Source organism: Parambassis ranga, chromosome 16 (genome assembly GCF_900634625.1).
Source record: "Parambassis ranga chromosome 16, fParRan2.1, whole genome shotgun sequence".
NCBI lineage: Eukaryota > Metazoa > Chordata > Actinopteri > Ambassidae > Parambassis > Parambassis ranga.
The window spans coordinates 22,376,837-22,389,387 of NC_041036.1; the positions used below are offsets into that span (position 1 = coordinate 22,376,837).

The 12,551-nt window shown below is 39.2% G+C and overlaps 1 protein-coding gene across 3 annotated transcripts in view; it reads left to right on the forward strand.

The window, feature by feature from the left end:
* The first annotated feature begins 705 nt into the window (after positions 1 to 705).
* cyb5r4 (cytochrome b5 reductase 4) overlaps positions 706 to 12,551 on the forward strand; it is a 39,585-nt gene continuing 27,739 nt past the window's right edge. Inside the window, exons 1-7 of one of the 3 annotated variants that reach the window (XM_028426276.1) lie at positions 706 to 1,184; positions 1,474 to 1,627; positions 2,541 to 2,641; positions 3,279 to 3,360; positions 10,009 to 10,090; positions 10,192 to 10,249; positions 12,208 to 12,301. In XM_028426276.1, the coding sequence (XP_028282077.1) occupies positions 1,101 to 1,184; positions 1,474 to 1,627; positions 2,541 to 2,641; positions 3,279 to 3,360; positions 10,009 to 10,090; positions 10,192 to 10,249; positions 12,208 to 12,301 (655 nt within the window). In that variant the 5' untranslated portion in view covers positions 706 to 1,100. Of the gene's footprint in view, positions 1,185 to 1,473; positions 1,628 to 2,134; positions 2,271 to 2,540; positions 2,642 to 3,278; positions 3,361 to 10,008; positions 10,091 to 10,191; positions 10,250 to 12,207; positions 12,302 to 12,551 lie in introns of those variants that run through there. The other 2 variants (XM_028426275.1, XM_028426277.1) reach the window with 2 other exon arrangements.

The following is a 12,551-nucleotide window of genomic DNA, read 5'->3' on the forward strand; positions in this document are numbered from 1 at the left end:
CAGTAATTGCTTTTGATTTGATTTTAGCCTGTTATATAGTACAGACTAGCTTAATTTCTGGGATGGTGGTGGATCTCATGATCCACCACCATCCCTGTATATAAAAATGTATTTAAAAACTGTATTTTGAACTTTTGAAATGTAGGATTAAAAAGCCTAATCTTGCTAAATTGTTTGTTTTTTTAAACAAGGAAAGTAAATATGACAAACGTCTTGAATTGTTTCTTGTAAATCTGGTTTAAAAGGTTTTAAAATGCTATTTTTTTGGGCCTGGTCGGACCTTTATTTTGAAGTCACTGAACACTTGTTTAGCAATCCTCTAAGGAGATTAGCCTTTCAAAGCAAACCGTTCAAGTCAAATGAAGATATACCGCAGAGCAGCCAACTGAAATACAACAAAGCTGCACGAGATTGTTTCTGCAATGTCATATAAAAACGAAAAAGACTCAAAAAGGATTACCAATGAAAGCGAGAGTGGATCGAATAGAGGGCGATGTGGATCTCCCTTGCGTTGTTTTATACGTTTACTTTCAGGTGGGCTATTATATTTCACGCAGGTGTTCTAATTCATACTTTCAATCAATTCAGTAAATTCGCATGCGCAACTTTCTATTCCCACTATACTTTGTTTATAACACTTACGCTTGTTTTCAGTAACAGGTTGAGCAGGAAGACTGTCGCAATTTGATGATACCATTGTTGTCATCGGTGTGCGACAGCCAGTGTAGTCCTCCGCCAGCTATGGTAGAAACCGGAAGCTGAAAAAAGCTCGCCATTCAGTATTAGTGCTAGAATTACCTTACATTTGTTGCACATTTCTGTAACCTTTAATATATATGTATATATATATATATATATATATATTAAATGGTCTCTACTTTGCTCACATACAATCGTCGATACGTAATATTTTAGCCTAGCCTAGCTTAGCCTAGCCTTGTCGCTTGGCTGCATTGCTCAACGCAGAGATAGAGTTGTATCATTACAAGGAAGTTACTTGTTCCAGTGCCATCACACAGCACCACATTGCGTGGATGTTAATGTGATGAACTGTCACTGTTCCGATAGGATTTGTACGAAACTTCCGAAGCATTCCCATCATGTTGAACATTCCGAGCCCATCCTTCCCTCCTCAGAACTCGCAACAGCGAGTTACCCCGTCCGGCCAAACTGGAAGAAACAAGGTAAAACGCCACAACATGAACATTAGTTAGCTTGCAATGATTGTATTTTTAAATTTGAGAGTTTGGTGTTGTCCTAAATGCATTTCTGCGAACGGATAGCGTTAACTGTTGTCTCTTTCTTGACCCAAATTTTTTAAAGGTTGCTTTTAACAATGATAATTTAGTTTATTAGCGTTGGTATGTAACTACAGGAACTCAAGATGACTCGGTTGTGTCTGCATTATGGTCACACATCTTAAGAAGCAAATAACTAACTACCGAATCTTATTTCATACGGCTACCCGATAAGGTGATGTTAAAGCCGGGCCACAGTCTGATGGACTGGATCCGATTTTGCAAAAGTGGAAAAGATCTGACGGGTCTCAGGGGGCGCTTGATTGAAGTTACACATGAAGAGCTGCAGAAACACAACACAAGAAATGACTGCTGGACTTGCATAAGAGGTAAGGTTGTAGGCTTCTTTGAGAAAAACTGATTAAGAGCATGCGGTATTTCGTTGAGCTTGAGGATATTTCATGATGCTTGATGCCACTGTTTTTTGAATAAATAAATAAAGGCAGTTGCGAAATCGGCCACACTCTTGAATTAGGCCTGAGTGGCCTTACATGCAATTTGTGTACTATTATCTTGAGCCCTGTTACTGTTCAGATCAAATTAGAATAGTTCAAATCATTTAGTGTGGTGTACGTGCCTTACAATGCTTTAAGTGACACCCAGTTAACATGTTATGAAGTCGCTACTGTTCAGGTACCCTGACTGCCATTAGGTACCGGGATGAGATCCTCAGACCCATTGTGGGACCATATGCTGGTGCAGTGGGCCCTGGGTTCCTTCTGATGCATGACAATGCTAGACCTCATGTGGCTGAAGTGTGTCAGCAGTTCCTGTATGATGAAGGCATTGATGCTATGGGCTGGCCTGCCCATCTGGGACATCATGTCTCGGTCCATCCACCAACGCCACAGTGCACCACAGAATGTCCAGGAGCTGACTGATGCTTTAATCCAGGTCTGGGAAGAGATCCGTCAGGAGAGCATTTGCTGCCTCATCACGAACATGCTCAGGCGTTGTAGGGAGGTCATACAGGCACGTGGAGGCCACACACACTTGACTTGTCTTGAGGAATTTCCACTCAAGTTTTTTTAATGTTATTTTGTCCTCAACGTATTCCACTATGTAATGAATGAAGATTTTCAACTGGAATATTTCATTCAATGACATCTAGGAGGTGTTATTTTAGTATTCCCTTTATTTTTTTTGAACAGTGTAGATTTGAACAATAGGTCTGTTAGTAGTGATTGACCTCTGGAATGTGTGCATTCTGATGTCATTTTCAGTTGTGTACTATGGTTTCAGGTATGGTTTACAATGTGACCCCCTACATGGACTATCACCCTGGTGGTGAAGAGGAGTTGATGAAGGCAGCAGGAATAGATGGCACCGACCTCTTCGATCAGGTATTGAGAAAAAACTATTAAAAACTACACTTCACTTGTTTCCTGTTAAAGCGAAATTTTAAATTGTAGAGACACAAGTGCTGCATTTCTAGGCTGTTTTTTATAAGAAGTTGTAATTATTTGGTTTGTTATTTTGATGTTTTTATATATATTTTATAATTATATATACTGGTATATATTTAATAAGTGTGACTTGGAGTAACACTTCCTGCGGATGGATGTTGACACTGAATTGCGAAACACTGATTTGTATTATGACTAAACAGAGAACGGGGGCTAAAAAACATTGACTATGGTAGTTTTTTGGTTTGTGTGACAAAAATCTGCAAATAAAAATAATTAGTAATTACATAATTGAAGTAAAAAATGTTGTTTCATTCTCTTGGTCTGTTATACAGTACTTGGAAAACAGTTTTAAAAAGAATTACATTATCATATGCGACTAATGGTTTTGTCCCTAACTATAAAAAGGAGTGTAAGGTTTTAAAAGGCTTCTACTTCTACATGCATCGTGTTGTAGTAGTAGTAGTAGTAGTAGTAGTGCTATGAGATTACATGATCTGAAATGTACTTTATTGTTCCAATAACGTGATGTTGTTGTCTACATGTGCTGCGGTGGTAATGTATTTCTGTGCAGGTACATCGCTGGGTGAACTATGAGTCCATGTTAAAAGAGTGCTTGGTTGGCAGAATGATGACTAAGGCCACCACAGCTAAAGGTATCTACGCATATGTGCACACACACACAAAGAAACATACATACCGTCCTTTGGTACTTTTTCATGGATTTTAAACTGTATTTAAACCATCCGTAATGATAGCACACTGCTGCAGATATAATCTTATTTAGCAGACTTACAGAATGTTGTAAACCATAAAATGCGTAAATGGTAAATCAAACCATACATGGCAGCATACTCAGCTTCTGCATACTTTATAAACTTTTCAATGCCGTCAGTCTCTTCTTCTTTGTCCCACGCTATCAGTGACCCTCTGCTTGATTGAGCACAGCAGCACTCCTAGTGGCTGGATCCTGCTCTGATTTGCAATCTTCAGGGCCATCGCAGTCTCCTCTCTTCTCCTATGCTCTCCTCTCATTTCCAGAGACATACAACAAAAACATTTTTACAAGAGAATTTTCCTGCTGCCAGTAGGTGGCACTATGACCGTATTATCATAATAGCATACAGTGGATATAAAAAGTCTACACAACCCTGTTCGAATGCCAGGTTTTCGTGATGTAAAAAAATGACAGCAAGATAAATAATTTCACAACTTTTTCCACCTTTAATGTGAACTATAACCTGTAATTATTTTTGCAATTTTACAATTTTTACAAAACACATAATTGGTTGTTGACAAAAGTATTGGCACTCATTATATTCCGTTACCTTTTCAAGACTAAATCATGCGTGTGAAAGGGTCAGTTAATTCTTGACACACCTGTCGGAGGTTGTTAAAAGGTTACCCGGAGATAAAAAGGGAATCAGCCAAATTTTATTCAACTTGCCCACTAGCTAAACATAATGGTGAAGTCTAAAGAAATCCATTTGCAAGTAGAAACTGTATTGTAACTGACCACCAGCAAGGGAACAGCCAGGGCCGGCCCAAGCCTTTATGGGGCCCTAAGCAAAATTTCATTTAAATGTTATTCATTCAACTTCCCAAACTCTCCCAATGTCCATATGCCACACAGCAGCACGAATGGGGCAGTGTGGAAATTGTCTGTGTGGAGAGGGACATGGCAGAAGTAATGCAGGGGGGCAAAAGATTATGTAGGCTACAGGAGCCTCCTACGAGCCTATTGGAAAGGGGACTCCTCAGGCTTGAGGTGGAAAAGTATTTTCCCATCTTGAGTTGAGATGAATTAAGGCTGTTCCATACTCCGCGAGACAAAGAGCGGAGAACGCGCTCCACGGGTGGTAAGAGATACAAAAAAAAGGTCTTTTCCGCACTGAGGTACCATACTCCGCGAGACGCGTGTGTGCAGAACTCCTCATACGGCCCGCCCACTAAAATATAAGGAAAGACTTTACTGAGTTTTTTAACACACCACAAGGACTTGTGCCATGGCAAGAGGGCATTATACAGAGAGGGTGCCTGCAACAGCGTGAGATGTCCGGCGATGAGTTGTGAAAATGCGACATTAAAAGTAACAATAGCAAAGATTCAGTGTTTGTGCCTTTATGACCACATTTGCACATCTACTGTGTTCCAATGTGCCTGCGATACTTCAAACTGTCCGGTGATGAGCTGTGAAGATGCGACATTAAAAGTAACAATAGCAAAGATATACTGACATTGTTAACGAGCCTATTATGCCCGGGTATGTAGGAGTATATAGAATGGTAATAACAGTCACCGTCTGGTATGTGTGAATGGCTGTCTGGAGTTATTGGTGACAAATCACCCTGACTTGCCTTTCTTTCTTTCTTTTATTGCTCATCATGCAAAACCGGTATCTGTTGAATCAGTGCTGTTTATACACCTACCTATATACCTGGAGAGGCTCTTGCGCTTCTCCACTTTCATCACGCCCACAATAAATTCCGACCAATCACAGCATGGTTGCCGCACAGCCTTGAAAGACAAAGTTCGGCCCGGACCCTGTGCACAGGAGTGCGGATCAGCGGGCGGTCAGAGACAAAAAAATGATGTCATTTTGTGGGCGTAACGTCTGCAGGGGGGAAAAATGTCTTTGTCTCGCGGAGTATGGATCCAGCTTTAATTGAGTTCAGGCTCTAGGCTCTAGGCCTTATCAGTGGCTCGCCATCAAAACCTGGCCTGGATGAGACACAGGGCCAGGGTTTCAGTTAGTGTGCACACAAATAACAGTAATTATTACTAGCTGCATTAAATACATTTTCCAATTCAATATCAAGAATCAAAAATCTTTTATTGCCAATATGCAAGGCCAATGAAATTTTGTTTAGCAGCTCTTGGCTTAAGGCACACAGCTAGACACATGGAATTAAAGTTACACTATCTAAATAAATATAAAAATAGAATAAAGAATAAAAGCAGTAAACTAACAGTGCAAATTAACTTCTTTAAAGTGACCAGTATGAATATGTTGCAGCATATTAATGTTCAAAAGTACAGTCTGTCAGTGTACAGACTTATTGCTCAGTCTATGGGTGGGTGGGATGTGTATGGGAAAGTGGGGTGATGGATTTCACAGCTCTGGGGAAGAAGCTGTGTCTCAGTCTGTTGGTGTGAGTTCTAATGCTCTTGTACCTCTGTCCAGAGGAAAGAGGTACAAACAGTTCATGTCCTGGGTGGGTGGGGTCTGCTGCTATACGACCAGCCGTCCTTTGAATCCGGCTGTTGTAGAGACTCCCCACAATCCCCTGTGCTGTCTTCACCATCGGGCCCAGTCCTTCCTGTCCTGTGGGGTGCAGCTCCCATACCACACTGTTGCACTCAGACAGAGGATGCTTTCTATTGTGGCTCTGTAGAAGTTTAGATTAGATATCAATCAGTGTTAATTTTGTTGACGAATCATTTTCGTCATAGTTTTCGTTAACGACCTTTTTTTGCTGATAAAAACGAGACGATAACTAAATAAAAACTAACGCACGGTGCCAAAAACGAAGACGAAATGGATTGACACTTTCGTCAACGAATAAAAACGAGACGAAATTATTGATGGAGACGAGATCCAATCAGAGCAAATTTTGTTTGTGGAAAGGGAGGGACGAATCGGGAGACGGCGGCAGAGAGCCAATCAGAAGTGCTCTCTCTGTGTAAGGACGTTGCGCTGCGATGCTGGAAGAAGGCGTACTCATGCATGGTCACACAAAACAGGAGAACAGACACACAGACACGTTTAATTTCAAGACAATCAAGACGGTTTACAAACCGTGCGGAGCGACTATCAGCGGTAAAAACAATAAACCTGAAGCGACATTTGCAGACGAGTCATCTTAACTTCCGTTCAAAGATACACGTGACAAAATCTATAAATGAAGACACCGCTGCTGATGGTTTTACAGCATGCGACCTGTTTCTAAGTTGTCACTGAAGTGTTTTGCTGTAGTTATGGAGTATTCATGAAGAAGGTCATGACTGAACAGTGTATTCAGGGAGAGCAGCTCACTGTTCACTGCTGCTTTTGTGAAAAGGTAATAGCAATTAAATAAAGAGATGTTTGTTTCAAATAACACAAGTTAAAGCTGTGCCTGTTTTTATTGCACAATCAAACCTTAAATATTTCATGAAAAATATATATCATAGAATTTTAGTCGACTAAATCCACGGCAGATTTAGTCGACGAAAATTATTTGATATTTAGTCGACTAAAACTAGACTAAAACTTTAAAAATGTTGATGACTAAAACGTGACTAAAATCAAATGACGTTTTAGTCACAAGACTAAAATAAAAACTAAATCCGAAATTGCTGCCAAAATTAACACTGATATCAATATAACATCCATCAATGTACATCAATAAATATGATATATAATTTAAAAATAGATCACATACAATATTAATCAATATACATTAACAAAACTGTTGGCATGCATCAATGTATTTTGATATAATATGTACATTCTGTAATATTGAACTATATTATTTTACAAAAGGCATTAAAACAATACTCTAATGCACAGTGCTAATATAGGAAAACAACAAATGCAATCAATTTGCACAGGACATTATTGGAGTTATGGATACTTCATTTAAGTTTGCATTATTTGAGAAACAAAGCTTAAAAGCCCATGCTAGCGGTAGCGTTACAATAGCTCTAGGCTAACAAGTCAATGCAAAACAAATAAAGTGGCTAATGCTAACGTTAGCTTCGAACAAACAAAAGCTCCTTTCGCTCAATAGTACGATCGCGGTGGAGGCTCCTACAAGCCAACATTCAGTACATTTAATAAAAAGCGCTGTCAGCCAATATTACGCAAACTGAAAACTTTTAACCATACCTGCAGCAACTTTTCCATACTCTGTGCCTACTGGTGGTGGTTTGGTTTGACTAATACTACATATATTGGCCCAGCATAGCCACATGACATATAATGCTATACTCGCGAGAGTACTTAATATCGCAAGAGCAATTTTGCATGAGAAATACAGTGGAGGAGAGAGATTACTGATTTTTTTTACCATACTTTGGGGCCCTATAAGCGAGCGGGGGCCCTAAGCTGCTGCATAGTTCGCTTATGCCTTGGGCTGGGCCTGGGAACAGCTATAAGAAAATTACAGAAAAGTTTCAGATCCCTTAGTCAACAGTAAGAGGAATTATAAAGAACTTTAGCATGACTGCCACAGTTGAAAACCAGCCTAGTGCCAGAAAATTGTGCGAAAGGTCAAAAAGAATCCTGGACTTACAGCCAGGGATATCAGGAAAAACTTGAAACTATCTGAAACATCTGTACACACAAGAACTGTACAGAGAACACAGCAGAAATAGGTGCAGAGGATGTCGACCCATCAAAAAGCTGTAAGGCTGTTCCATACTCCAAAAAAACAGAGAACTCGCTCCACGGGTGGTAAGAGTAAAAATGACGTCATTTTGTGTATGCTAAGAGGTATGTAAGTGAATCTGACAGCTTCTTCTCAAAAGTACTGTGGTCAGACGAGTCGAAGATAGAGCTGTTCCAAAATAACAGCCCTCGCTGTGTTTGGAGACAGGAAAAGTGAAGAATCTGGTGCCTACTGTAAAGTACAATGGTGGCTCCATCATGGTTGTGGGATGCTTCAGTAGTGCAGGCACTGGCAGCCTTTATATAATAGAAGTAAAGATGTATGCCACTAGGGCTGGGCGATAAAAACGCTCTTCACTGAGCATTATTAGCTCGTTAAGCCAGATAACCACGACTATGGTTACCTGGCACGGAGGTACCATGCTCCGCGAGACGCGTGTGTGCAGAACTCCTCATACGGCCCTCCTAGGGTCATGACCTTCTTCATGAATACTCCATAACTACAGCAAAACACTTCAGTGACAACTTAGAAACAGGTCGCATGCTGTAAAACCATCAGCAGCGGTGTCTTCATTTATAGATTTTGTCACGTGTATCTTTGAACGGAAGTTAAGATGACTCGTCTGCAAATGTCGCTTCAGGTTTATTGTTTTTACCGCTGATAGTCGCTCCGCACGGTTTGTAAACCGTCTTGATTGTCTTGAAATTAAACGTGTCCGTGTGTCTGTTCTTCTCCTGTTTTGTGTGACCATGCATGAGTACGCCTTCTTCCAGCATCACTGGGTAACGTCCTTACACAGAGAGAGCACTTCTGATTGGCTCTCTGCCGCCGTCTCCTGATTCGTCCCTCCCTTTCCACAAACAAAATTTGCTCTGATTGGATCTCGTCTCCATCAATAATTTCGTCTCGTTTTTATTCGTTGACGAAAGTGTCAATCCATTTCGTCTTCGTTTTTGGCACCGTGCGTTAGTTTTTATTTAGTTATCGTCTTGTTTTTATCAGCAAAAAAGGTCGTTAACGAAAACTATGACGAAAATGATTCGTCAACAAAATTAACACTGGATATAGACCTTTTTGAAGAATTTTGATGTCATGTTTTAACAAATAAACTGTTCTCCTCTATATGTGAAATAAATATAGACTTTACATATCGTGTTAATTATCAATATCGACTGATATGGAAAGAAATAATCGTGATACATTTTTTTGCTATATCGCCCAGCCCTAAATGCCACCATTTATAAGGAAATACTCTGTGATCAAATACTCCCATCAGCAAGGCAGCCTTTGGGTCGATGTTTCCATTTCCAGCATGACAACGATCCAAAGCAAACAGCCAAATCAACAACTGAAGTTTTGAAGTAAAATCCATTTTCTGATTCCAACCCAGTCCCAAGATCTCAACCCCATTTTAGATGTTATAGGCAGATCTGAAAGTTGCAGTTGCTTTAAGTAAGCCTTCCAGTCTGACTGAACTGAAGACCATCTGCCAGCAAGAATGGGCCAAAATACCTGTGCAGAGGTGTCAGCAGTTGATGTCAAGCTACAAGAACAGGTTACTAGCTGTTGTAAAGGCCAAAGGCGGACATACAAAATACTGCCAATGCTTTTGTCACCAACCAGTTAATTTTTTTAAAGTTACTGACAGATTGCAAAATAATTTGTTATTATTTGTTGATCATATAATTGTTTTGAAATGTTCATTTAGTTTACTTAAAAAACAATTTGCATTTAACCAATGCTTAATGCAAAACATGTCAAATTGACAGGGGTGCCAATACTTTTGTCTGTATTACTGTATGTGGGGCATGAAAAGTTTTGTAGGGGGTCAAAAATTGCCAAAAAATTGCCACTAATTTCAAAAATAGAACTGGGTAGTTTCACCTCATCTGAATTGAAGTTTTGTTCATTTTTGTCTTTTTCTCTTCTCAGGCATCATTCCTCCTGTTCCACCGACTAGCCTCATTCCATCTTCTTCAGTGGCTCCATCATCTAACAAAGATTCTAGGCCATGGTATAAAAAAAACTTCTAAAATCACAACATACTGCACACTTAAAAGTTGATAAGATATGTACAATAACATTATAACTACTTTCTGTTTGTCGTTTGTGTAGGTTTGACTGGTTCCAAACTGATGTAACTGTTCATCTGGTCATTTATGCCAAAAGAAAGGTAAAGACTCATGCAAAGATTTCAAATCACGAAAACAAAAGCAAAACCCTGATCTTTACTTTTGTCTCTGTGAGGGCATTGTGATTGTTTAGTTATCAGGTATAGAAGTATCATAGAGTACAGAAAAACATATCCTTGCATAACACTGTGGTGCAATCATATTATTTTATTTATTTATTATTTATTACTCGGACAGTCAAACTTGCCACTTACTGTGTTGTCCTAAACATTTCCATGTCAATCTAGACATTTGAAGTTATTAATACACCTTTATTTACATTCATATGTCACTATACATCTGCAAAAATAGATGCTAAATACACATAAAATGAGTGTGCTTTGCTTCAGTGTGTCTTCAGTGTGTCTGAAGCAAAGCAGAGGACTGCATGATACTAGTGAACTAAGGAAAGGTTACGATGCAACCTCCAAACTCATGGTGATAAATGCAGCAGTTAGCAACCAAGAAACCAATGTGATTTTTAAACATGAATGTTTATACAATTTACCAGTATTCACTAGGGGTGGAACGGTTCCCGAAAACCACTGTTCGGTTTGTATCACAGTTCTGTTGTTATGGTTGCTGGTTTCGTTCAGTTTACATTGTTTAGGTTTTTTCTACTTTTAACACTCTCAGAATACCATAGATCAGCAATAAATATCTATCTAACTATCCAGCCACATGACAACAGAAGTCATTTATGGTTAACTTATCTTTACAACAGGTCTCTACTTTGTTCTTCTCATAAACAAACTAAATAGCCTCATGTTATTTATCTTATTTGCACAGTTGGTCGCAGAGACTTAGCGTCTGTGACTGCTTTGAGGCAGGGGAGGAGCTCACTGTTGAGGACAGTCGCCTAACTGCAGAATAATACGTGCTTTCATGTCAGTTTCCAAAAGTCACTAGAGAAATTTGCTAGTTGCTTTTGACAAAAAATATGTGGAAAGTCGCTAAATTTAGTGAGCGACTTCATGCTGTGGTTAAAATGCCTCCTTGCATTACTTGCTGCATATGCCCTGAACTGAACAAAACACACACCTCTACACATCTAGCGACCGGTTCAGATTTTTTTTTCTAAAATTATTAAGCCTGGAAAATCACCAGTTGACTATCATCTATGGTGTGTATGACATTGGTGAGGCCATACAAAGGGTCAGCTTGCTTGGAGGAGTAGTTTTAGCAGTTCCTGACTTGAAGAGTAGAGTGAAGAAAACTCACAAGTCCAGTTGCCTCCTTTCAACCTTTTGAATGAAAATGACCTGGATGACTGAGAATCTTCATCGACATGATATCACTAATTGTGTCTCCAAATGTTCTCTGAGGCAAGAAGACAAATGATCACCCACCAAGAGAAGTATGCAAGGATGATTTGACATTTCCCTGCAAAAACTAATAGCGGACAGTACAGACACTGTGCTAAAGGCTACTCCTACATGCTTTGAAGCAGGTGCAAGGTCCAGCTCACCTTCTAGGAGGAAAAAAAGAACTGCCTTTGAGAGTATATGTAATGAGGCTATAAAAATGCAATGTTTTCATTAAGTTTTTCAGGATTTGTAAATGATGCCATTTAATTTTATGCAATGCTTTTTATCAAATATGATAATTTATAAAAATATTACTTGTGTGATTATAATTTTGGTGGTTATGAGTTTACAGATGTTGAGACTACTATTATGAGGCTTTATAGGCAGTAAAGACTGCAACTTAACTCCTGGTCCTTTAAATGTGTTCACAATGTGAGTGATATTACTGAAATTCTACTACCCTTCAGGCCCAACATTGTAATGTTACAGCATTCCCCCCAAAATTTACTAAAATGACAAAAGTGAACAAAAACAATGAATTTATGCAATATAGGCCTCCTATGACAACATCTATATTTAGGTCTTTTGGGATAAAAACAAAAAACTGACACTGACTGAAGGCTATTGTGATTAAACATCTTTTATTTCCTCAGATCCCCACCACTGGCTGTAGCATCATTGACCTTAAGGCTGGAGTTCTTAGAGTGGAACTTCTCCTAGGAAAAATGTCCTATATGATTCATCTGCGTAAGTAGAGTAGTTTTCTGAATGTTCTATTCCTGTTCTCTTCAACAACAAAGGTGAAGGGCATAGTAGTTTCTTGCTTGCAATGAACAAAGAAGAATATATAGAAAACTAAACTGAATCTATTAATGAAACATTAAAAACTGATCTAAAAAGTGAAATAAAATGTCACATACAGTGAGGTTAATAAGTATTTGATCACCCTGTGATTTTGCAAGTTCTTTTACTTAGAAACCATGGAGGGGTGTGGAAT